The sequence below is a fragment of the Leptodactylus fuscus genome, chromosome 10 (genome assembly GCF_031893055.1).
Source record: "Leptodactylus fuscus isolate aLepFus1 chromosome 10, aLepFus1.hap2, whole genome shotgun sequence".
Taxonomy (NCBI): domain Eukaryota; kingdom Metazoa; phylum Chordata; class Amphibia; order Anura; family Leptodactylidae; genus Leptodactylus; species Leptodactylus fuscus.
The window spans coordinates 57,793,609-57,820,496 of NC_134274.1; the positions used below are offsets into that span (position 1 = coordinate 57,793,609).

General features: G+C 41.7%; 1 protein-coding gene across 1 annotated transcript in view; it reads left to right on the top strand.

Annotated features, from left to right (window-relative positions):
* The window catches only part of NPFFR1 (neuropeptide FF receptor 1), a 205,386-nt gene that overhangs the window by 53,502 nt on the left and 124,996 nt on the right, over positions 1 to 26,888 (top strand). Inside the window, exon 2 of the mRNA XM_075258238.1 lies at positions 16,520 to 16,825. Coding sequence (XP_075114339.1) covers positions 16,520 to 16,825 — 306 coding nt within the window. The remainder of the gene's footprint in view (positions 1 to 16,519; positions 16,826 to 26,888) is intronic.

Genomic DNA, 26,888 nt, shown 5'->3' on the forward strand with positions numbered 1-26,888 from the left:
AAATATTGTACTGCAAATTTGCATTTTGTGAGGAAGTTTGATGCTAAACAATTTTCCTGGTACATATATTATATTACTGGATTTCCAAATAAACAGGACACTCGCCCACAAGTGCAGATTAGAGTCCTTTCTGTGAGCTTCTCTTCTTTCTGGAAGGAAAGAAAGGAACACTAGGTCAGAAAAAACAGCTTTAGGCTAAAGCACCACGGGATGACCAAAAAAACGCTGCGGGAAAAAAGGTGGCGGTAATGCATGGCGGTTCTTCCCGCAGCACTTTAAACTAAAGTTTGCAGAGTTTTCCTCTTCAGACTTCCTCTTCTCTTACAATTATATCTATGGGGAGACTGCTGGTGTTTCCATAGATATAATTGACATGCTGCGTTTTCCAAAATTGTGTCGGTTTGGGAAATTGTGGCATGTCTGCGAGGCATTTTTTACCGCAAAGTGGACATGGGATTCACTAGAATTCCATTCTCTTTGCCTGTACTGTAAAATGCTGCAATTTTTCCTGTGGCGTTTCCGTCCCGTGGGGCCCCGACCTTAGCCTAAGTATATTTAGCTACTACAAACTGTAGCACAACCTCTAAATGAATCTTGCAATTAATAGTATAAATTGCACAAATACTACTACCATACATATTAAAAAGTACTACCACACAGTTGAAAATTGAACTTTTACCGCAATAACCAAACAGACATATAAACTGCATATAATAAAAATAAAATAATACTGCCATACACTGCCAAAATACCAGTTTCACCTAATACATAGATAACTGTTCTAGATAGTAAAACCAAGTTGTTGTTTTTTTAAAAAAAAGATCTTGTTTAGAAACATTCTGAAGAGGGTTGCAAAGATTCCAGAAAATTTGTCTACTTTGAACCCACAAATGTATTGCCAGTGTCTTTGTTAGAGAGCAATCACACTTGCGCCCGTGTCCACCCGCCGGGTTTCCGTCCTAGTCCCGTGGAGAGGCTGCACATGGACACCAGCGATTTGCTTTTAGTACCCATTCAATAATGCTCATGTACTTTGTATGGCTCAATTTATATATTTGTATCTGTGTAATCCAGGGAAGTCTTAATGATTTAGATCTAAGATCCGTCTCCTCATTTGACTGATTGCCCTGCTTAAGTCTCATTAAAATACATTACAGCAGGAGATATCAAAATGCCTGCTCTTCTAGTAGAAAAACCCATGAATTCTTCTTCAGCCATCAAACTCATACTGTTAGCCTTAGAGAAAAGGTTATACTATAGATGGTAGTGGAAGGAGGTGTGATGGTAAAGCCACACTGCAATCATTTCAAGAGGCTTTCAAGTATTTGTAGAAGGTTGAGGCACAATTTTAGCAGCACCATAATAATCACATAATATTGAGTGTCAGCAGGGCAGGACTGTTCTACGAACTCTACTTTGAGGGCCTGTAGTTCTGGCCAATTTGAGAAATTTCAGATTTGTGAAAGCAAAAAAATTGCTTTGTGATTTGACGTCCCTTGGATACTGACTGATTTGTAAGGTCTTTTAATTTAACAGTACAAGAGGCAATTTTACTCAGCCACTGGATACTATGGACTGGCCAATCAGCGAGATTATCTGTAATTTCATTAGAAGCAAAAGCAAGTAAAGGTTCCGCCCAATGATTAGTGGTAATCTCATGTAGTCACTAATTATTGGGCTGCACCAGTACTTAGGCTATAGTTTCCATGGAAGGTACACGTGATTCCATGGAAATAGCAGATGTAGCAGGGCCTATATAAGGGCTAGTTCACACAGAGTTCCGCTGCCAAAAACGGCTCCCATTGACTACAATGGGAGCTGCTCACTTCTTTTTTTCCGCTAGCTAGTAGATGATAGATGCCCTATCTTGCCACGGATTCCGTGGTGTGAGACTCCCTCCCGATTAGGCCCAGTTATTCGGGTCTAATCCAGAGCAGAATGCCATGACGAGATGCTGTTGCACTACATCAGCATTCCATTGCAGCTAGCCACGTGGTATGTTCACATACAGAATTCATTTTCCGCCGTGTGATCATACCCTAAGGCTCCCAGTGTCTATAATAAAAACAGCAGGCACCAAGCAGCTAACATTTGCTGGAAGTGTATGGCGGATGTCAAGAAAGAATTAAAAACCATATACCTGAACATGTTAAAACATACCCCAGTTGAGAATTCTTTAGTTTACGCAATGCCCCCCCCCCCTTCAGCTACTCAGTTGAAAAGAATACTAAATAAGTGGTGAAATAGTGAAATGGAGTACTGTTTAAAATTATTGTCTATGAATATCTCACATTTTCCTACTGTAAAATGAAGTGGGTAGAACAAGGACTGTAGGTGCTAGACAATGTAACATGAAATTTTGATATCCACTTGAAGCACCACATGTATTATAGGGTCCTTGACATTGGCTTTTGAGATTTATTGACACCGGTGATTGGTGGTTGCTGTTGTTGTTTCCCTTCTTATAAAGTACAGGGTGGGCCATAAGTATGGATACACCCAGATAAAATGGAAGTGGTTGTTGATAACACCTTACCATTTGTAGCATATTAGTACATGGGAGGGGGGAAACATTTGAGGCCGGGGATGCTCATGGTGGCCATCTGCAAAGCTGCCATTTCGGATTCAACTTTACTTTTTCCAATGGGAAGGAGGTCATGTGACACATCAAACACATGGAAGATTGCACAAGAAAAAGAATGGTGTGCTCATTTTTAACATAGCTGTATTCATTATCGAGTTATTGACAGGTTTGTGACATACAGTTAGGGCCAGAAATATTTGGACAGTGACACAATTTTCGCGAGTTGGGCTCTGCATGCCACCACATTGGTTTTGAAATGAAACCTCTACAACAGAATTCAAGTGCAGATTGTAACGTTTAATTTGAAGGGTTGAACAAAAATATCTGATAGAAAATGTAGGAATTGTACACATTTCTTTACAAACACTCCACAATTTAGGAGCTCAAAAGTAATTGGACAAATAAACATAACCCAAACAAAATATTTTTATTTTCAATATTTTGTTGCGAATCCTTTGGAGGCAATCACTGCCTTAAGTCTGGAACCCATGGGCATCACTAAACGCTGGGTTTCCTCCTTCTTAATGCTTTGCCAGGCCTTTACAGCCGCAGCCTTCAGGTCTTGCTTGTTTGTGGGTCTTTCCGCCTTAAGTCTGGATTTGAGCAAGTGAAATGCATGCTCAATTGGGTTAAGATCTGGTGATTGACTTGGCCATTGCAGAATGTTCCACTTTTTTGCACTCATGAACTCCTGGGTAGCTTTGGCTGTATGCTTGGGGTCATTGTCCATCTGTACTATGAAGCGCCGTCCGATCAACTTGGCAGCATTTGGCTGAATCTGGGCTGAAAGTATATCCCGGTACACTTCAGAATTCATCCGGCTACTCTTGTCTGCTGTTATGTCATCAATAAACACAAGTGACCCAGTGCCATTGAAAGCCATGCATGCCCATGCCATCACGTTGCCTCCACCATGTTTTACAGAGTATGTGGTGTGCCTTGGATCATGTGCCGTTCCCTTTCTTCTCCAAACTTTTTTCTTCCCATCATTCTGGTACAGGTTGATCTTTGTCTCATCTGTCCATAGAATACTTTTCCAGAACTGAGCTGGCTTCTTGAGGTGTTTTTCAGCAAATTTAACTCTGGCCTGTCTATTTTTGGAATTGATGAATGGTTTGCATCTAGATGTGAACCCTTTGTATTTACTTTCATGGAGTCTTCTCTTTACTGTTGACTTAGAGACAGATACACCTACTTCACTGAGAGTGTTCTGGACTTCAGTTGATGTTGTGAATGGGTTCTTCTTGACCAAAGAAAGTATGCGGCGATCATCCACCACTGTTGTCAGCCGCGGACGCCCAGGCCTTTTTGAGTTCCCAAGCTCACCAGTCAATTCCTTTTTTCTTAGAATGTACCTGACTGTTGATTTTGCTACTCCAAGCATGTCTGCTATCTCTCTGATGGATTTTTTCTTTTTTTTCAGCCTCAGGATGTTCTGTTTCACCTCAATTGAGAGTTTCTTTGACCGCATGTTGTCTGGTCACAGCAACAGCTTCCAAATGCAAAACCACACACCTGGAATCAACCCCAGACCTCTTAACTACTTCATTGATTACAGGTTTACGAGGGAGACGCCTTCAGAGTTAATTGCAGCCCTTAGAGTCCATTGTCCAATTACTTTTGGTCCCTTGAAAAAGAGGAGGCTATGCATTACAGAGCTATGATTCCTAAACCCTTTCTCCGATTTGGGTGTGGAAACTCTCATATTGCAGCTGGGAGTGTGCACTTTCAGCCCATATTATATATATAATTGTATTTCTGAACATGTTTTAGTAAACAGCTAAAATAACAAAACTTGTGTCACTGTCCAAATATTTCTGGCCCTAACTGTAGAGCAACGACAGTAACCCACTAAAGGATGTGCTCAAAGTGTTGCCCATTGTGTTGAATTGTCAACGTGATTCTCTTCTCTCTTGACACACCAAGAGCAATACTGCAGAAAAAATGCTACCACAGGCCTCCTGTATCCGTTGTTTCAGGTGCCCCCACATTCTGGATCTTCACGGAGTACACCATACATAGCCTTCAAATGGTCCCAGAGATAGAATTCCAAGGGAGTGAGATCCGGAGACTTTGGGTGTATCCATATCTGGATGTATTTGTACTTATGGCGCACCCTGTATTTAGCATAGTGCTGAAAAACAAATATAAGATTTACAATGATACACTTGGAAGTGACTACCTTACAGTAGTTATGTAACAGATAAAATATGTTGTCTATCAGAACAAGAGCTGTCCATATGCATATGGATGTCATAGAAGGGTATTGCCTGCTCAGCACCCTAATCTAAATATGGGCTCTCACTCTGATAGATTCTGGTTGTAGATACAATTTTAATGGAGACATTACAGCCATTTTGGTTCAAAATATTTTTAATAACCATGTATATGCATAAACAGAATACACTGTCCTATGGGGGGAAGGTAATCCTGCCTCTACAGAGAATATATATATCATACAAGATAGAACAAGTACATTAAAGGGATCCTATCATTAGATACCCTTTTTTTCTTGATAACACGTCGGAATAGTCTTAAGAAAGGCTATTTGTCTCTTACCTTTAGATGTCTTCTCCGCGCCACCGTTTGGTAGAATACCGGGTTTTCTTCGGTATGCAAATGAGTTCTCTCGCAGCACTGGGGACGGGCCTCAGTGCTCAAAAAGCACTGAGGGCATCCCCAATGCTGTGACAGAACTCTCCAGTGACGCCTCCATCTTCTTCAGGAAACCACTTCTCTGTGCGTCTTCTTCCTTCCTGGGTTTTCAATTTTCTAGATCTCGGGCAGAGCCGACTGCGCATGACTGGGCTACAAGAAAATGGCCGCTTACACTGTAAGTCATTTTCAGGCCAATATTCGGGATTTTAGGAGACTAGTCTCCATGGTGACCATTGATCTGCAGTTCCAGTCTAGTGCCAGTGTCCAGAGAGTGCAGAGCATCCTGCACCCCAGCTGCTGGACTGATGCCAATGGTCAGCCTTACAGTCTCCAGGAGGATCATCTTATGCCCCAGACTCAACTAGAGATAGCCCTGAGAAGGGAGTTGCTGCTGTCTATCATTTTGGACTTTATCTGTGCTGTGCCAGGAGGAAAAGGAGAGGACCCTGAAAGGAGTCATGAGATAGTATCCAGGTAACCGGGGCCCTGTCAGGTCCCCCTGAACCACTATCCCCAGCATCCTAAGTTGGGAGTGGCATGAGAGGAGGAGTAGTGGAGAACAGTAGCCTGTTAGATCCCTGGGCAACCTCCTATGACCAAGGCAGGGGATTTGGACAGTGCACTACTACCCCCATCTGCAAGCTGCTGTTATCCTCTATTCCAGTTATGTTAAATAAAATGTTACCTGGTTCACTGTACCTCCTGACTCCTGAGTTGTGCCTGCATTACCAGCAGGGCCCTTCTGCCTAAAACCAGAAACAACCCGGGGGAAACTACTACTAACACCACCATCCAGTAGTGCTGCACGATTTCCCTTGACTGCGTCCGGCCCTGGAGTGGGATTGGAGTGATAGTTGGAGTGTGCTCGGCCTCGCAGGAGGCACAGGCAACACCACTACAACTCCCATTCTCCAGTCTCCTCCATCTAGGTTGCGGCATTTACATCTTTGATTCCAGATCTGAGTTCTCATGCACATCTTTGTCTTTATATTTGAAAAGAACTTAAAAGTTCATATTTGCATTTTCTCTGTGACTTTAATCTACCAGGAGTTGCATTCCTTCCATCTGACTATCTGTCCTTAGCTGTTATGCCTTCACCATCCTACTTTTTGTTACTTTTTTTCTAGTTATCATGTCACGTCTATATAAAAAGGCCAAAAAAAACCTTCTGATTTTGATGGTCAGGAATGTATAAAATGCATATATCAGTGCACAAGAGTACAACAAGCCTGTTTTGACTAGGGACTTTTACATCAGACGTCCTCTATGGCTAGATGCATGGAGCGAGGGGGAGTAGGCTGTCACCACTTTACACATGTATGAGGTCAATTATTCTCTGGGTGCCATCTAAAGACTGTTAGTTGTTTTTTTTTTTTTTTATTAAATACAACCTGTTCTGTAGGGCAGGAATTAGACTTTGTAGTCTGTTTACCAGAAGCTTAGAATAGGTTTAGAGGTCTTAAATTACTGATGAATTGGAAAGGAAATTGGTTTATTCCCTGGTTGGGGTGCAGTAACTATAATTGCTTTATCCTTTCTCTACCGAGACAGTGAATAACTTTAACATGGATGATAAAAAGAAAAATTTGATATTAGTTTTTGAAATACTCGCTTAGTAGGCTGAGTGCACTTGCTCTTTGATTTTTTGATGTATTTTGATGTCAGAATGGAGGGGCCTTGAGAATATAAACATTCTCTCGAGATAATGTAGTTCTAGATACAAAAACTCCTGAATAAAGTTCATAGATGAAGTGATAACATATTGCAGTGTGATAACTCACAGCAACCACCTATGTTATCTGCGGAATTACAAGAATTCTCCCTGTATACTTAATAGGGGAAGGAAAAAACCTGAAATACAGCAAAAACAGCTGTGGATCAAAACGCAACACTTTTGCTACATGGGGTCTTAGACTAAATCCTTAAATTGTAGATTGGGTGGAATTATTTTTCTATTGTTTTTCTTAGGCGGAGGATTTCGTAGCAGGATTTTGGTTCTGTAGGGTAGGAATTAGACTTTGTAGTCTGTTTACCAGAAGCTTAGAATAGGTTTAGAGGTCTTAAACTACTGATGAATTGGAAAGGAAATTGCTGGTCTATTCCCTAGTTGGGGCGCAGTAACTAGAATTGCTTTATCCTTTCTCTACCGAGACAGAGAATAACTTTAGCATGATGATAAAAATAAATTTGATGGTAGTTTTTGAGGTTTTCACTTAGTGGGCTGTGTGCACTTTTGCGCTTTGATGTTTTGATGGCTTTTAGGGAAAGGAAAAAACTGAAATATACAGAAAAAAACTCAATGAAAAATGCTACTTGGGATACTAGACTAAATCCCTAAATTGTTGATTAAGCGGAATTATTTTTATATTGTTTTTCCTTTTTTAATGTAGATTGTGAGCCCCACATAGAGCTCACAATGTACATTTTTCCCTATCAGTATGTTTTTTGGAATATGGGATGGAAATCCATGCAAACACGGGGAGAAGATACAAACTCCTTGCAGATGGGGTTTTTTTTGCCCTTGGTCGGATTTGAACACCAGGACTCCAGCGCTGCAAGGCTGCAGTGCTAACCACTGAGCCACCATGTGGAACCTTGTTGCTTTTCATAAGCAGAGGATTTTGTAGTGAAAATTGTAGTTTTGAATATTGAAGTTTTTATCTTTAGCAACTATTTTAATGAACCTTCATTCAGGCTTTATAGAAACATCGACATATGATTTGATTAACTACAACACTATGAATGGGCCCCAACCTAAGCCCTAGTTCACATCTGCATCGGTAATCCGTTCAGGGGAGTCCGAACGGACTACCAAAAGCATTTGCAAGCGGTGTGCAGTGAAACACACAGACCCCATAGACTATAATGGGGTCCGTGTGCTTTCTGCATGGTCTCCGCATGGAATATGCGGACAGAAAAGTAGTTTGTGATCTACTTTCATGTCCGCATGATTTGTGTGGGCAGCGCATGTAAAGCACACAGACCCCATTACAGTCTATGGGGTCCGTGTGCTTTTACTGCACACCACTTGCAAATGTGTTCGGTAGTCCATTCAGGGGGTCCCCATTCACCTTAGCCTTATTCTTCTGGATAAAAACTGCCAGGCAAAGGCTTCTGCTACACTCAGAACATACCCCTGACATTATCAACCTTATATAAGGTAAGCTGGGCTGTGCGCCTGGAGTAAAATGTAAGCCAGCTCAAAGCTGATGTAGATTTCCTGCATCACTTACCCCAAAATTCAGAAGTAAATAAACAAAAATTTAGTGGGGCTGATGGCCCTTCCACTTGCACATCTCTGGCATGTTTCTTTTTTTGGAAAAGTTGCAACGACAACCCGAAAACCCCAAAAAGTTATATTTTTTGTACAAAATCCCAATTTACACTGCTATGTGTGTCTATGTGTGTATACATGTCTTAAATATGTGTGTGTGGTTGTGTGTGCATATAATTGTGTGTATAGTAGGTGTGTTTTTATGAGGAGCAATTTCTAGGGACAATTTGCAACAATGTCAAATTTATTAGAATCCTGCAAATAGAACAGATTTGATACAACATGTTTCTTTTCTATGCCACCTTATGGCTGATTTACATGTTTATTAGGATATTACAGTGATTATTACAGCAACTATAGAGAAAATCACGATAGATAACACTTTCCAATAATGAGCTTGTATCTGACTCCATAAAAAGACTGCCTCCAAGTGAGCATGCAACAAAAGGTAGATATGTGTATACAAGGCCACTCTGGACCTTTGCAGTTTGTATCACTGCCCCCTAGAGGACTAGCAACTGTGAGGCAGGAATTTTAATATAGTTATAGGAAAACATGTTCTGTTACGTCAGAGAACTGGTTAGAATAAAGCTCACACTATGGTCTGCAGGGTCTTTCTCACCAGCTGCAGTCACATATTATCATAGTGTACACGTACTGCAGAATTATACTGGATCCATCAGACAGTCCAGATCTTAGAGGTCAGAGCCAACTGCTCATGTGTGAATTTTAAATCCAGAAGAAGCTGATGGAAGAAGACATTGTGGGGAAGAGTGTCAGAAGAAGACAGAGGCCAGCGCTGGAGAGTTTTCTCGCAGCAATGGGGACACTCCTAGTGCTGTTTGAGTGCTGAGGACCGCCCCCAGTGCTGCAAGAAAACTAGTTTACATACCAAAGAAAACCATGATATCCACAGAATGGCAGTGCAGTGAAGACTTCTAAAGGTAGGAGAAGAATAGCCTTTCTTAAGGTTATTCCTATGTGTTAGGGAGAAAAAATGAAATGATTGAATCCCTTTAAATATGGCTCCCGCTCAGGAGCTGAGAGGCCGTCATAGCTGCCGGGTGTCTGCTGTAATCTACATCAAACACTTACCACTAATGCCCACAATTGGCACCCATACTTATCGCAGGTATTAGGGCCTCTGTCACCTCAATCAAAAGTAACCAGGACGCTATTTTTGTGGAGTTGAATGGGCACTGACATTTTTGTGTAGATTACTGGAACCTACAGTCAGTTGCCTACTGAAGGCTCCCAGGCTCTCATTAATTCTAGGTTCACACTAGCATTTGGATCTCCATCCTTCAAGTCCACATAGGGACCTACAAGACGGAGGACCTGTCCGCCTAAAAATGTGTTACCACAAGAACACCCTCGGACTCCTTGCAGGACTTTTCCACCAATTTTAGGTGGAATCTGCAGTAGAGTTTCCAATGGAAACTCCAATGCAGATGTGAACCTAGCCTTACTTGTATTACTGCTGTAGACTGCTCTATGCAGTAATTCGTAATATATAGTAATGCATTGCATCAGTGATCAGGAATCTAAGAATCGCAGTTTAAAAAAAACCCTAAAAAAATAGAGACTGAATAATTCAAATGAATGCCTCTTTTCCCTAGAACACATATGAAAGAAAAGAAATACTTTGAAACACATACACTTTATGTATGTGTCGAAAAACACCCAGTTTGCAAACTTATAAAAATATTTTTCCTATAGGGTGAATGCTTTAGCAGGGCGAGAGCAGGGGGAATCAAGAGAGCCAAACTATCTTTTTTTTTTTTTTTTCTTTTTTTTTTTTTGATGTTTCACCTCTCATACAAATTTTAATAAAAAGTGATCAATGCAATTAATAGACTTTCAGATTAACAGCCTATTTCATTTAGAATATGGCCACAGGATGTCTGTCTATATTAGACAGAAACGTCCATGGGACATGATTTCATATTACTAACCTACTAATCATTTTGATGCCATTAAAAAACCTTTTTTGCATTTTCAAGATAAGATACAATAAATTGAATAATTTTGCTTGAATCTTGGAAGTGCAGGGAGTCTTTCTAATTATTGGATTGCTACCTCTCCATAAGCACTCAGACGTCTAACTCAAGGTACTTAGATGAAGAGTGCATATCCTGTTGTAATTGGATATGTGTCCCTCTTTATCTAAAAAGATGGGAAGTATGCACTGTATTACCTAATTGGTTTGGTTTTGTGCTATATATAAGAGGGTTGTCTAAGTGACCTTTACCCTTCAACCCATATAGAGGAATCTGGATTACACTGGTCAGGGTCAGAGCTAGCCAAGTATGAACCATATCTTATCTCTATAGGGAATAACTTTGAAAGCTGGTACATCCCCTTTATTAAAAATCAGTAAGTTTTATGTACCCCAAAATGGTGCCATTGTATAATACAGCTTGTCCAGCAAAAAAAAAAAAAGCAGTAGCTAATGTTAAAAAAAGTGACGGGTCTTGGAAGGGGGCATTGAAAAAATTTAATCAAAATGCTTGGTCCTAAAAGGTCCAAAATAGATTTGTCCTAAAGAGTAGGGTTGAGCGATCAGGATCGAAAAGATCGGATTCCGATCGGTGATCGAGTAAATTTCATGATCGCGATCGGAATTCTGATACTGATCTTTTCCAGCGGGATCGAGGTTGGAGGTTATCTCAAGATCGGCTCAACCTCAAAAGTGACTTTTCCCATAGAGAAGCATTGGCTAGGGTTGAGCGATCGGGATTGGAAAAGATCGGATTCCGATCGGCAATCAAGCAAATTTCACAACTGGGATTGGCTGGAAAATGATCGGATTTTAAAATCGATCCTGAAATTTCAAGATAGGCTCAACCCTACTAAAGAGTTTAATGCCAAAAATAGGCCAGCCTATAAAAATATTATTCCATGATCAAACATTCGTCATTTATCCACATCATAGATAGAATAGGCAATTAAGGAAAATCAAAATAGTGCATTAAAAAGTAACCTTTATTAATTTATTTAAAAGTTCAAAACAACACCAAGTCCTAAAAACTGACAATTACGGTCAATTTTGTTTGGGCTACATATAGGAACGTGTGTGAACGGTAGCCACAGTTTTAAATTAGGCTCAACTAACTCTGTTGTACAAGTCTTCAGTCCAACTCCTAACTGAGCCTCCCCAACTCTGTACTGCTTCTATGTTAACCTAAGAACAGCACACTTCGCCGGGACTATAAGGTCTGGAGGTATCTCAGCTGGTATCAACAGACACGCAAAACACACACGGGTAGGAGCCTGTTAAACTGAATCAGCCTTTGCTAGGTATATTAATGCAACCTACGGGCAATTCATTCACACACCCTCCAACATCAAACTTTAAAGTAATGGCCTATATGAATGCTAACACGTTTCACCGGGTCTTGCCGGTTCATCAGAGGCAGTTTAATCTAAAGACCTAACCGGTGATCACCCGCTAAACACCGTAGCGCAGGTACGCTCCTGATGCTATGAGCGCCCGGCCGGCTGTGATGTGTAGCCGCGAAGCGCCGGCGCTCACTCCCCCATAATATAGAGAGGAGTCCGCCCCACAATCACGTCATCAGTGGGCCTGAAAGCATAAATTGTCAGTGTTGCCCTCATGTTTATCCCATATGTGTCTTGCCACAGATGTATCCTCTCTTCTAGAAACATCTGTAATGTGCTCCCTAATCCTCCTGCGGAACTCCCTTGTGGTTCTGCCCACATACTGGAGTCCGCAGGAGCAGGTGATCACATACACAAGGCCCTTAGATTTACAGTTGATGAATTGGCGCACTTTATATTTTTTACCCGAGTTGGTACAGGTAATCTCATTGCCCCTCTTAATAGAGCCACACGCTTTACAAGAACCGCATGGATAATTTCCCACCGTGTGGTTTTTCAGTTGTTCTAACCAGGTCTCATCTCTAGACTCTGTTAGCAAATGGCTGTGGACCAACTTGTCCTTGATGTTTTTCCCTCTTCTATACGTGATCAGGGGTCTCCCTTCGACAAGTTGACCCACATGCGGGTCAGTTTTTAAAATCCCCCACTCGTTCTGGATGATCTGCCGGATGTTTTCCGCTGCACAATCATATGTTGCAACGATTCTCAAAGACCCTCCCTCTTCTTGTTTCCGATTACGAGGAATCAATAGACTCGATCGATCAACTTGGGATGCATGTTGATATGCCCTTTTCAAGACCCCCTTGGGGTAACTCCGCCTTTCGAATCTCCCCTGTAGATCTTTGGCCGTAGTCAGATAGTCAGACATACGGGAGCAATTCCTTCTAACCCGAAGATATTGCCCTTTCGGGATTCCTGATTTGAGTGCTGGCGGGTGGCAACTTTCCCAACGCAAGAGGGAGTTCGTTGCGGTCGATTTTCTATGAACACTGGTAATAAAATTCCCAGTGTCTTCCTTCTGGATGGTGAGATCAAGAAACGTCATGCGTTTCGGCTCTATTTCAAAAGTAAAAAAGAGGCCAAATTCATTTTGGTTCAATTCTTGAACAAAGGAAACAAATTCCTCCTTAGGTCCATCCCACAGGATCAAAACATCATCAATAAAGCGGACCCAGAGAAGAATTCTCTGGGTCCACCACTCCATATGATCGGCGAAAACTGCCTCCTTCTCCCACCAGCCCAGGTAGAGGTTTGTGAAACTTGGGGCACAAGGGCTCCCCATCGCAACCCCCCTGAGCTGGTGGAAGATGTCGCCGTTAAATAGGAAGCAGTTCCGCTCTAAAACAAACCGGAGCAATTCCAGCATGAATTGTCCATGCTCATTCATATAGCTACCTCTCGTTTTAAGGAAGCTATCTACCGCCTCATAGCCCTTGTTGTGAGGGATGCTGCTATACAGCGCTTCTACGTCCAAACTGGCCAGCCAGACGTCCTGGGACACCTGGATGACCTCCAAACGTCGGAGGACATCCATGGTGTCCCGGACGTACGATGGCAGGCTGACCATGAACGGAAGCAGAATATCCTCCAGGTATAGGCTAGCTCCCTGAGTCAATGAGCCTATCCCGGCTACTATGGGGCGCCCTTTTAGGGGCCTCACCCCTTTGTGAATTTTAGGCAACGCATAAAACGTTGCCTGAATGGGATTAGATGGTAGCATGAATTCATATTCAGCCTTATCAATGACTTTAGCAGATAGACCTCTGTCAAGAATATCGCGCAATTCTGAGTGGAAACCCCGGATGGTTTCAGAACTGACTACCTCATAGCAATTTGAATCTTTTAAGATAGCTTCACACATATCAATATACTGCTTACGGTTTAGAATCACCAAATTACCACTCTTATCTGAGGGTTTTATAATGATAAAACTCAAGGTTTCTAAGGGCTTGCCTCTCAGATCCGCTCAAGTTGTTACGCGTAATCTGGATTTCTCCCCTAGTATATAGTTCCATGATTTTATTGGTTACTACCCTCAAAAAAATATCCACAGCCCCATCATTGCCCATTGGTGGAAATTTTGTGGATGGCGGGCGCCGGGACGTGAATGGTCCTTCTCCCAGTTCCCTCTGACCCTCTTCCCATAGGTCACCCAATATTTTTAGGGACCGTAATTCCTCCACAGACAGTCCCAATTCATCACATTTACGTTTGTCATTAAGACTGAAAAAGTGTTGCCACTTTAATTTTCGACAAAACAAATTCAAATCCTTGATCCAGGTAAATGGGTCAAACGGGGGGGGGGTAGGCACAAAAGTAAGGCCTTTTTCCAATACAGAAATTTCATCTTGTGTTAGTATTCTGTTGGATAGGTTTATTATCTGCATATCATCCCCCCGTTGCTGCTCAGCTTGACCACCCATCATTTCCGATTTCTCAACAGGTAGTCGGATATATTGGGGCCCTGTGATAAAAAAACGCCCCTACTTTTGTAACCTGACCCCCGCTTATTTATATTTCGACCCCTACCTGGACTGTCTGTGGTTACATTAGAGGTGTCAGATCTAGAATAACTAGCAGTGGCTGTCTTTGATTTCCTATTACTCCGTCCTTGTGTGTCACTATCAGACTCCTCAAATTCAGAGGATGAGGCCTCAGTGTCCTGACCCTTCCTCCTTGTTGAATTCGAAGCAAAGTCAAACACCCGGCCCTCTTTAAAGTCTGTCAAATCTCGCTTATATTGGTAATGCTTTCTCTCTTTCGTAAAAGACACAAACTTCTCTACCGTTTGCTGCAGAGCTGTTTCTTTTCGCTCAAAGTCAGGATTACTCTCAAACTTCCTCCAGAGGGAGGCACGGTGGACATTTATTTTCGATACGGTGTCACCTAAAGGACTGAATGATTTCATCTCATATGCCTCTTTTTTGTAAGTTGCCCTGTATTTATCCACTATTCCCCCCCCCCTTCCTCCTCCCCCCGAATTAACCCCCTTTTTTTCCCCCTTCAGTAATTAAGTGTGGGGAACATTTACTACTCATGGGGAAATAATAGCTTTATTGGGGGTGTTTTGTCCCTTGTGACTAACTATGTGTCTTTTTGCTTCTTCTGATTTTTTGTGTGCCACCTAGATTGTTTATTTCTGAGATCGTATGGCCTTTACAATGCCTGGGTGGGTTCCGCTGTTGTCACTCTGAACCTTGTCATGGATGTACCTACCCTTGGGTAGGCGATGATCCGCGATCGAGGTCTCTATAATAATGGTGCAGCAGCTCAACGAGTGCTGCACGATGAGGGGACTCTGGCAAAGATCCCCTCTCTATTGACCACGGCAGTGAGCGGAGCTGAGTGGGTGGAGCCCGGTGTGGGCTCGCCGCTCTGGGCTGTGCTGCTGATTATGCGCGTCATCGGGTGGGCGTGTCCGGTGTTCCGGGGCACATCCACTGATGACGTGATTGTGGGGCGGACTCCTCTCAATATTATGGGGGAGTGAGCGCCGGCGCTTCGCGGCTACACATCACAGCCGGCCGGGCGCTCATAGCATCAGGAGCGTACCTGCGCTACGGTGTTTAGCGGGTGATCACCGGTTAGGTCTTTAGATTAAACTGCCTCTGATGAACCGGCAAGACCCGGTGAAACGTGTTAGGCATTCATATAGGCCATTACTTTAAAGTTTGATGTTGGAGGGTGTGTGAATGAATTGCCCGTAGGTTGCATTAATATACCTAGCAAAGGCTGATTCAGTTTAACAGGCTCCTACCCGTGTGTGTTTTGCGTGTCTGTTGATACCAGCTGAGATACCTCCAGACCTTATAGTCCCGGCGAAGTGTGCTGTTCTTAGGTTAACATAGAAGCAGTACAGAGTTGGGGAGGCTCAGTTAGGAGTTGGACTGAAGACTTGTACAACAGAGTTAGTTGAGCCTAATTTAAAACTGTGGCTACTGTTCACACACGTTCCTATATGTAGCCCAAACAAAATTGACCGTAATTGTCAGTTTTTAGGACTTGGTGTTGTTTTGAACTTTTAAATAAATTAATAAAGGTTACTTTTTAATGCACTATTTTGATTTTCCTTAAAGCTATTTTGGTGCATAAACCAGATTATTTCCCCTATTTGTTAAAGATAGAATAGGCAATACATGAATGATCACCAATCATGAAAAATGGAAATTCCTTATCTGAGTAGAGTGGTAGTTTACATACATAACCACTGCTCCATTCACGGTCAGTGAAGTGAAATGCAGAGGCAAAAAACAAAAACATTTACTGCGTCTTTAAGAGCCAAAAAGGCTTAGTCATAAGAAGGTTAATAGCTAGTCATCCATCTAACCAAGTGCTTTGTAAATGGGATTACATTCTACATCCATCATGACTGGATTCAAAGTAATATTTTTATGTACGGTATTATCTGCTTGCCAATAGCTTGTGCCTTGAGGATATATTTGAACTAAACCTTAAAAATCAAAAAGTAGAGGTCCCTGTACTAAAACAAAGCAGAAGATTAAAGCATTGATTGAAAATTATGAATCTACAAAGTCTCTTTCATCGCTGTAAGAAAAGCCTACAAGAATCAATGTTCTGACCTTCTTTTTTTTTGTCTTTAGGTCCCTATGTTCCACCTTTCAACATCAGTTCCTTAGGTTTCGGGAACAACACACACATCTCCAGGGAAAATCTAACGTTCTCCTTCTACTACCAGCACTCTTCATCAGTAGCAGCAATGTTTATCCTGGCCTACACTTTCATCTTTCTTATGTGTATGATTGGCAATATGCTGGTGTGCTTCATCGTACTAAAGAACCGGCAGATGCGCACTGTGACTAATATGTTCATTCTGAACCTAGCCATAAGCGACTTACTGGTGGGGATTTTCTGCATGCCAACTACCTTGGTGGACAACCTTATCACTGGTGAGTCACCTTAATGCCTTGTTATGTCAATACATCAAGGTGTTTCCTGCACTGATTTACCGCACATACTTAGACAAGCTGTACATTATGACTATACGGTATAGCCAATTTATACATCTAAGAGATGTAGTTATTCAATTACTATAGCAAAAATATAGACATGATAATGATGAACCCATAGTGTAACACCTTATAATGAATTTTCCTCCCTGCACAGTTTTTGGTGTATTATAAACATGCTTGCATTTCCTCATTTCTGCAATATAGACAGGGAAGGAATTAGTATAGAATTAATTTTTTTACAGCTTTCACTGTAAAAATGACACCTTCCTCATGTCCCTTGGGTTAGCACAATCATAACGATACCAAATTTATATAGTTTTTGTTAAAAACTAGAGATGAGCGATCACTGTTCGGATCAACCGTTCCGAACAGCACGATCCCATAGAAATGAATGGAAGCACCCGGCACGGCAATCGGCCGCCGGCAAAGTGTACATGCCAGGTGCTTCCATTCATTTCTATGGGAGTGTGCTGTTCGGAACGGGTGATCCGAACAGTATTCGCTCATCTCTATTAAAAACCCAAAATAAAAATGCAAAAAACTATTTTGGTCACCATATTAGGCCTCCAGTAACTGAAGGGTTCCATGTACAGAGCTGTGTAAAGTTTATTTCTTTGTTGCACGATATGTAGCTTTTATTTGTACTATTTTGAGAAATGTCTGACAGATTATTCAACTTTTATTCAATGTTTTGGAGGAGGCGAAATGGTGTTAAATCATCAGATTCAGCTATTTTGCTGTTTTTACTAAAAAAACATATTGAATAATTATTTTTATTGTCTGGGCATGTTTGGAAACAGAAATGCCAAATTTGTTTGCGTTTGTTTATATGTAGGGAAAGAGGGGTGATTTGAATTTTTTTTTAAAATATTTCTTAAAACTTAATTTTTATTTTCAAACTTTTTCTTTTTCCCAACCCCATCCCAGATGGCTTTAAATTGCAATCCTTAGATGGCTTGTACACCTGTATTAAAATCTTTAGAAAAATCACTACATAACTTTTTAGAACTGCCACAGACAAGCCTTAATAATTATATTCCTTTAACAGGCCGAGGAGTCTTCAGAAGGCTCTTAGCTATCATAGGAACTGTATAGACCCACAATTTCATCCCGCAAGAGAAAGATGGGGACTGGGGGCCACAAAGGGTAATTTAAAAGCACCTGTTTAATTGTGAGCATTACCACTGGGTCTCCACTGTGCAAAACAGCAGAGACCCGGCAGTTATGTTGCTCACCATATTTAAAGTGCCAACATCCACAGTACTATTACGATGGTTGTTAGAAAGGAGTTTTAATTAGATTAACTCTGTAAAAGTCCTAAAGTCACCAGAACATAAAGACTCTAGATAGGAAGCTCCTGCATACAGAATGATATGCTTCAACAGAGTCAAAGACCCATAGGGATATATTAGCTGCATACAGAAGGTCAGAATCAGTGGTGGAAAACACATTGTTTTTCAGCGAAATCAGCATGTACAGTATTACCCATCAAGCACTGATGTATACATGACAATGCAGGCTGCAGGGCTGGAGGCTTACTTATGATGTAGGAGAAGAAACAATGCCATTTGGCTCTGGCCAAGCCCCCATATTGCAGGTCATTGTCTGCCTCTATTGGCGGTATTTCACTAGATGCCTATATACGGTGGCAGATAATGAGCTGTATTCTAAAACTTGCAGTATAGTTAATCAAATACATCTTTCCACGATACTATAGCCGAAGGTTAACCAACATTCAGAAACGGATTTATATGAAACCATTCTCATCCCACACCGATATACTGTTTGCTTATTATTGTGCTATTACTTTAGAAAGCAAAGGCACCCTAATTTCCTTTATGAACATTGTACAGCCTGGCTGCAGGGAATCCATTTAAGACAACTGTTGCTTGATCTATTTAAGAAAATGATATTTTTTGAAGTAGATATAGTCTGGTAGAAGAAATATAATGTTATTCTGTCCTTTTAAGCTTACAAGTAATTAAATTTAGATCTAATTTGATTCTTTATTCTGCACAAGTGTCACTGTATTATAGGACTAGACACAAACACAATGGCAAGAGGCTACAGAATACGTGGATGTGTTTTTCTACTTTCATGTTCTTATAGTAAAGGGTGTAATTATGGAAAAAGGAGGAACAGAATAATCACTTCTTCTACTGAAGCAAAGCAAATAAATAAGAAATAAAACAAAACAGAAAAAAAGACTGCTTGGCTTTAATCTTAGACCAAGCACTGATCTACAGTATATTCCAAAAGGTGAAATTAGAGCAAGTTTTCCTATTCCCACCAAGGAGGACTTATTTGCATAATCTTTTTCAAGAATCTGTAGCAGGTAATATATGGTCTGTAAATCCCTGTACACTGAAATGTGGCCTGCAAGGGCAGTCTCCTTAGGCCGGGGCCCCACGGGACAGAAATGCCGTGATTTGAAGTTCCAACTATATATATTCAGGGCGTCCAGAAAGTAAGTACACAAAATGAAAGGGTGGACTTTAGCCGGTATATGAAGCGTTTTTAAATTAATGAACATGTTACCGGAAATTCACCGTTGTAGCGCTGCAGGTAGACCGAGATGTCGGTTTCCTTTCCCTCGTTGCGCCATGTTGAAGGAGAAACGAAGATTTTTTTCTTGTGGGGACATGTCAAGTCCATTGTGTACACAATGCCTGTGCCAACCTGTGAAGAGCTCGTGAACCGCATCCAGGCTGCGTTTTTCACGGCGAGGGCCATGCCAGGAGTCTGTGAATGGGTACGTCCATCCATTTCCTGGCGTTTCACTGCTTGCATCCAGGCAGCCGGCCAGCACTTCAAGCAATTCTTGTAAGTAAGTAAACTGATTTTCCAAGTGCTTTCTCTTCTTCATTTCTCCTTTCACATGGTGCAGCGAGGGATAGGAAACCGACATCTCGGTCTACCTGCAGCGCCATAATAGTGCATTTATGGTCACATGTCCACCCTTTCATTTTGTGTACTTACTTTCCGGACACCGTGTAAAATACCTGGGAGGTGCGGAACATTACACTTTTGGGCACAGCACATGTTCTAATACTAAGTTCAGGCCTTATGCTGCCGCAGGACACAGCCTACCTATAATCCACTGCAGAAAACAGAGATATTGTTACAATAAAGTGACACCTCTCCAAAAGACCACCTCTTAGAGAAGACCACTCCCTTACCCAGACTGTATGTTCTGTGAAAGATTTTTCAGTTTCCATATTAGCCATCTTTTTGGAAGGCCACTACTTTAGAGGACCGTGTTTTAATGACATTTTTTGAGGTCGTCTCAAAAAGGTTTAGGTACATTATTGAGATATAAAATATAAATATTTTGCCATAAATATAAGTACTTTCTAAAATGTATGAACATTTAAAAACCAACTGGATTTATTCTGCCAGCTTAATTTATTTCGGAGCAACTGTACATGTTGGAAATATCTTCAAGCATTTGCGTGACATTCAGTCAAGTATACATGTGTATCATGCCCTTGTAACGATTACATTTCTGTCATTTTCGTCAGGCTGAAACACTGTTTCTTTCATGTTTCTTGTAATAGATAATGACAACCCAACAACTTCCAAAGTGATTATAATAATCAAAAATGAGATAAAACTTGAAGCTTAACTACAATAAAATTCTGATGTAAACAGCATTGGTATTAGTTGCATGCAAGATGCCATGAAGTGCAGAGTAGTCCAATTTCGAGAAAGGGGTAATTGTCGGGTACCACAGAGATGGTTGATCCTTAAGAGACATACAGTAGTAAGTGAACTGAATTACCCAGAGTTGACAGTGACCTATGTGATTATGAAGTGGAAGGTGAACGGTGATTGTCGGATTGTGCCCTGAGTCGGTAGACCCCCGAAACTGAGAGACAGAGACTGATGGGTGGTGGCCTGAGAAATTCGAAAGAATCGCACCCAACCGATGGCTCACATACACCAGGAGTTTCAACAGGCATCTGGGAGTATTGTGCCGATCAATACCATCCGTAAGGAAGCACATCAGTGACAGAGTATATTCTATTAAGCAGGCCTTCCCATATTCTGACCAAGGAAATAAAAGAAGAAAGCAACGAGCTGTGCATAGCGTGATATCGTCCCAAATGAGGTGGCACAACAAGAAAAATAGAAGAGACTCAAACCTTATACGGTTGTGCGAGGAACAAGACAACCTTAAAGGGTCTAGGAATACAAAGGCAGCCATGTTTAGAAGACCAAAAATTATAAGAGTGTCATGCTCAGGACAAAGAACAAGAGAGTGGTTAACAAGATTTAGAAAGGTGCCATGTAACAGACAAAAAAAAAAGTACGCAATATGGTGACTCAGTGGTTAGCACTGCAGAGCTGGAGTCCTGGTTTGAATCCTACCAAGGACAACATCTGCAAAGAGTTTGTATGATCTCCTTGTGTTTGCATGGATTTCCTTCCATACTCCAAAGCAGAAAGAAAAAAGAGAAAGAGACACCGAGCGCACTAAGTGTAGTAGTATTACAATCGATGAATAAATAAGAATAAAGAGTGACCGATAAGCCTCTCACCTGGGGGGGTTGTGATGAGATCACAACACCTTAAATCTCCATAAAAAGTCCCTTCTGGTGAGAGTGGCAGCGGTTCCAAGACTATACACCGGAGGACCGGGAAGGCAAATGTAGAGAAGAAAAAAGCGAGGATCCGCGCTCAAAAGGTCATATAGAGAACACTAATCCACGGATGGAATTAGATCAAAATTTATTAAAATCAAGTACAGAAAGAGCACAACGCGTTTCGGGTAATTCCAACCCTTTTTCAAGTGCGTAAAATAATACGGGATCTATAGGTGACAAGGCTTTGTATCTCCCATGCTGTAACTGACATATAGGCAGAGGATGAAGAGACATAAGTAATGTGCTGGGGTTGATCTCCTATGGTGATCTCCAAAGACAAACTGATAGAGAAAAATATAGATTCTACAAATCTACAAAAAAAAAAAAAAAAAAAAAAAATAGGCTCATCTTGAAAGGAAAAAGGATAAGTTTCCCCATTGGGACTCAGGAAGAGATGAGGCCACCTACAATTATGTGTGTGGGATGTGGCAACTTGTGCATAGTACCATGGCAGAGCTATTAGTCTCAGTTGGGTTCTTTGTGATATACTGATGTGATAGCAAGCATAAAATACGTACTTTGGAGTGCTTTTGTCATTATTTCTTATCCGTGGTGAGTTCCAAGCTGGAGAACAACTCCCATCCCATGTATAAGACTGTGACAGCACTGGGCAGTATTGTCAGTGACCGACTGCTTCACCCCAAGTGTGAGAGGGAACGTTAATGGAGGTCCTTCCTCCCAACCGCGGTCAGGCTGTATAATCAACATCAGCCTAATCGGAGATCACTCCGCACAGAGAACTAAATGATCCTGAGTCTTTCTATTCTTCTTAGTTGCTATGACTCCTAGTATCTTTTCTATCTGCTATGATCTTGTATGTGTTGTAATATATTACTGTATGATCTACGCTGCTGTAACACGCTGAATGTCCCCATGGTGGGACTATTAAAGGATTATCTTATCTTATTAGTTAGCTGTTATGGTGTGCTGTGCCGTACTATAGGTCAGTGCAGGGTGCGTTAAGTAAATGAAGTCAATAAACAGCCCAGATCAAACCTTCACACTTACGGGAACCATGAAGTCTTGTAGCTCCAACAAGATGAAGGTGGAATAAACAGGCTTAAAAGGATCAAAAAAAGTAAACAGTTTAACAAGCAGAACACTCTATAGTACGAAGGACACAGCTGTCAGAAATAAAGAAGGCCATAGGACATCCATTGCAGTATCTCCCCGCTTATGCCCCTTATCTTAGGTTTGCCAGGGAAGGTCAGATGTATCCTACAGATGAGTGCAAGAGCATCTAAATTCCCTAGATGAAATCTTTCCTATCGACTAAATGAAACAATGTACCTCTGACCCTTTTTAAATGAATATTCCTTTTATCTCATATTGTTTGACCAGAGAAGAAATTACAAGCTCTAAATGCTTTGTACTGTAGACGTACTGATTCAGGAAAGATGCGAAGACACAAGGAATGAAATTGAGAATTACAGTGTAGCCGCCAATATACAACCACTAAGACTTTAGAGACCTTTGTCACAACAAGAAAAGAAAGAAACAAACGTGTATGATGATACCGTCAAATAAGTGTGTTGTTTAGACTGGGATGCCTAAAGCCTACTAGAAAAAAAATTATTCTGGGGGGCCACTATACAGTTACATGTGAATATTACCTGGCACACATTGGCAAATTACTAAAATGTCACCAACATTAGTGAATTTTTAGCGTGTTGCCTAGCATTTGCCTCTGATTGTTTCTATCCTAGGGTCCTGTCAGTAGCTTGACTTGCAATGGGGGTCCTCATAGCAATGTGAGCTGGGGATATGTGCCCACCCATGCGGCAAGATGAGGCTGCAATGTGATTTGTTATTGGGACCCCTGCAGTAGGATTGAAGAGATGAGGCCTAAGGAGGAAGGATATTGGTTGGCCTGACTCTGCACCTAGATGTCATCTCAGCCACCCAAAGTGTCTACAGTATATAAAAATAAACTGGGTCATTTCTTAAATAATCAACCCAGTGTATTATATCATTGCACAGCATGGTTGAGGTGTGTATGAGTATCTGTAGGAAGTACAAAGAGTATGCTGTGACATTCCAGGGTGAACCATGAATTTAGTAGGTTGCTTTTGCAGAATGCATTTTCACTACATAAAAGCAGAGTAATGCATGAAAACTCTGAATTGGTATTTATTAAAAAATAGAATAGAATAGAATTTTGCCAAAACCACAACATACTGTACATTTGGAGTCAAACCAGGTCCTTCTGGATGTTACACATAATTCATAACAAATACAACTTAGGCAACATGCACAGTTCGGCGCTAAAAAAACAGCCATGAAAAACAGAATTGACAGTCCATTTTAATTGCCGTTTTGCATCCGTGCTCCACCTATTTTCACGCATCCCTCATAGAACTGAATATATGCAAGGATGCGTGAAAACTGAAAAATCAGGACCTATTCCATTTTATGCCAAACTTTTAAAATGGACATGTAAAAAGTAGAAGACTAAAAAGTTGAAGGCATGCGTGGCAACACAGTTTTGTGTATTAGGCATTAGGACAACAGTAAAATAAAAGTATCAAAGATATATGAATATGTAAGAGCCTCTTAATGGCCAGATCTCCCCAAAACTGGGCTAAGCTTCACAGGTGACTTTGTAGCAGCAACATAGTTGCAAGTAGTTGCAGCAACAAAATCGCTTGTATAGTTGGCCTCTGTGCAACTTCAGCTGAATGAATGCATACATATTTTATTGCAGTTCAAAAAAAAACATATTAATGTAACACATTACATGTACATGAAACAGTGTATTCACATGTGACCCATTTGTTGCAGAATTTTCTATGAACCTGCCACTTGCCTGAATGTGGGTGTATGCAGAAATCCAGACACATTCTGAGAAAAAAAAGCTGGACTGAATTTTCAGACACGTCTGCAACAAATCTTCCACTTGTGAACATGCCTTAAAACATCTAGTGCAGTGAAAATATATCCTAGCAATATGTCATAAACTTTAGACTAACGCTATAGCCACAAGCTCATAAAGTAGAAAAGCTCCAAACATACATTGGTTTCTGAAAACAAAGAAGGGCAATTTCCAGTGTAAAATGTTAAAGGGTTTATCTCATGAACATGGCCATATTTACATTTAAAATAATTAAAAGTTTACATTTTTAAATTTTGCAAATAATAAAATTTTTTACAGAGTTTGAAAGATTTTCTTTAAATATCATAGTGTTGTCAGTCATTTGTCTCGATCAGTTGCCAATTGATACGATTAAAGGGGCTCTATCATTGGTAACGTTATTTTTAGATAAGCACATCCTTGCATAGTCTTTAGAAAGGCTATTCCACACCTACCTTTGAATGTAAATTGCCTCAAAAGTCTTTGAATTAATCCGTATTTTATTCATATGCTAATTAGTAGAGATGAGCAAACAGTAAAATATTCGATATTCGTTATTCGATTCAAATAGCCGTGCAATATTCGACTATTCTAACGAATATCCAACTCCATTATAGTCTATGGGGAAAAATGCGTAGAGCCTTTAACCATCAGAGTTTTTGGCCCTTGGAGTGAGTAGAGCCTTGCACCAGCAGTGTTTTTGGCCCGTGGAGTGAGTAGAGCCCTTAAAAGGCAGTGTTTTTGGCCCGTGGAGTGAGTAGAGCCTTGCACCAGCAAAGTTTTTGGCCCTTGGAGTGATTAGAGCTTTGCACCAGCAGTGTTTTTGGCCCTTGGAGTGAGTAGAGCCTTTAAACAGCAGTGTTTTTGGCCATTGGAGTGAGTAGAACCTTTAAACAGCAGTGGTTTTGGCCCTTGGAGTGAGTAGAGCCTTTAAACAGCAGTGTTTTTGGCCCTTGGAGTGAGTTTAGCCTTGCACCAGTAGTCTTTGGCCCTTGGAGTGAGTAGAGCCTTTAAACAGCAGTGTTTTTGGCCCTTGAGTTTGAGGGGAATCAGGGTGGATTGAGCCTCTAACCAGCAGAGTTTGGGGGAATCAGGGTGGATTGAGACTCTAGCCAGCAGAATTGGGGGGAACCAGGGTGAATTGAGACTCTAACCAGCAGAGTTGGGGGGAATCAGGGTGGATTGAGACTCTAACCAGCAGAGTTTGGGGGGAATCAGGGTGGATTGAGACTCTAACCAGCAGAGTTGGGGGGGAACCAGGGTGGATTGAGTCTAGTAGGAGCAGAATTGTGCAACGCTGATGGTGGAGGAGTAGTATGAGGAGGAATTGTAGAGGGTGAGCACACACATGAAACTTCATGTCGGGGTGCTTGACACCGGTGGACATGAAAATGATGGGTCTATCCATTGGCTGTTTATTTTGATCAGCAAAAGTATAGGGCGCAGAGGGATCGGAGAGGACAGGGCTGGAGTCGGCCTGGTACTCCCGCAACATGCGCCTATACTTGTCCCTCCTGGTGACACTAGGCCCCTCAGTGGTGGTACTTTGGCGAGTGGGTGCCATTAACGTGTCTCAGAACTTGGAGAGTGTGCCTCTGCCGGGTGTGGACCAGATGGCAGTTGTTAGCCTGCTGGAGGAACTCTCCTCTCTGATGTTGATGGAAACATCTCCATCATATTCTGCACCAGTTGCTTGTGGCAATCACTGATGCGACTGGCCCTCCCCTCTACCGGAATAAAATTAGAAATATTATTTTTATACTGGGGATTGAGGATTGCAAAAATCCAGTAGTCCTTGCTCTCCATGATTTTGACAATGCGTTTCTCAGTTGAAAAGCACTCCAATATGTCAGCCATGTGTGCCAGAGTGTTACTTGGCATAACTTGGCTGCCCACACCGGAATGGTCACTCTCCATTTCCTCCTCCTCCATTTCGCCCCAACCACGCTGCAGCAATGGGACGCACTGAACTTCCCCGCTAGCCTCCTGTGTGACAATGAGATCCGCCACTTCATCTTCCTCCTCCTCCTTCAATATACGCTGTGAATCAGACAGGAGTGTGCCCTGACTATCCTGCTGGGATGGTTCTGTCCCTATGCCCGACTCCTCAGCGTACAATGCGTTATCCCTGATGGCGATGAGGGATTCTCGCATGACACACAGGAGCAGGATTGTGGCACTCACGAGTGCGTCGTCACAGCTGACCCTCATGGTTGACTCCTCAAAGATACACAAGAGCTCACATAAGTCTGCCATCCATGGCCACTCATGGTGCAGAAACTGCAGGAGCTGACTCTGAGGAACCCTTGGGTTTTGGAGATGGTACTCCATCAAGGGTCTCTGCTGCTCACACACTCTACTCAACATGTGGTATGTCGAGTTCCAGTATGTGGGGACATCGCACATCAGCCGGTGTTCTGGCAGATGGAGGCATTGCTGAAGGCTTCGGAGGCTAGCAACGGCTACTGTAGACTTGCGAAAGTGGGCGCACAAGCGCCGCACT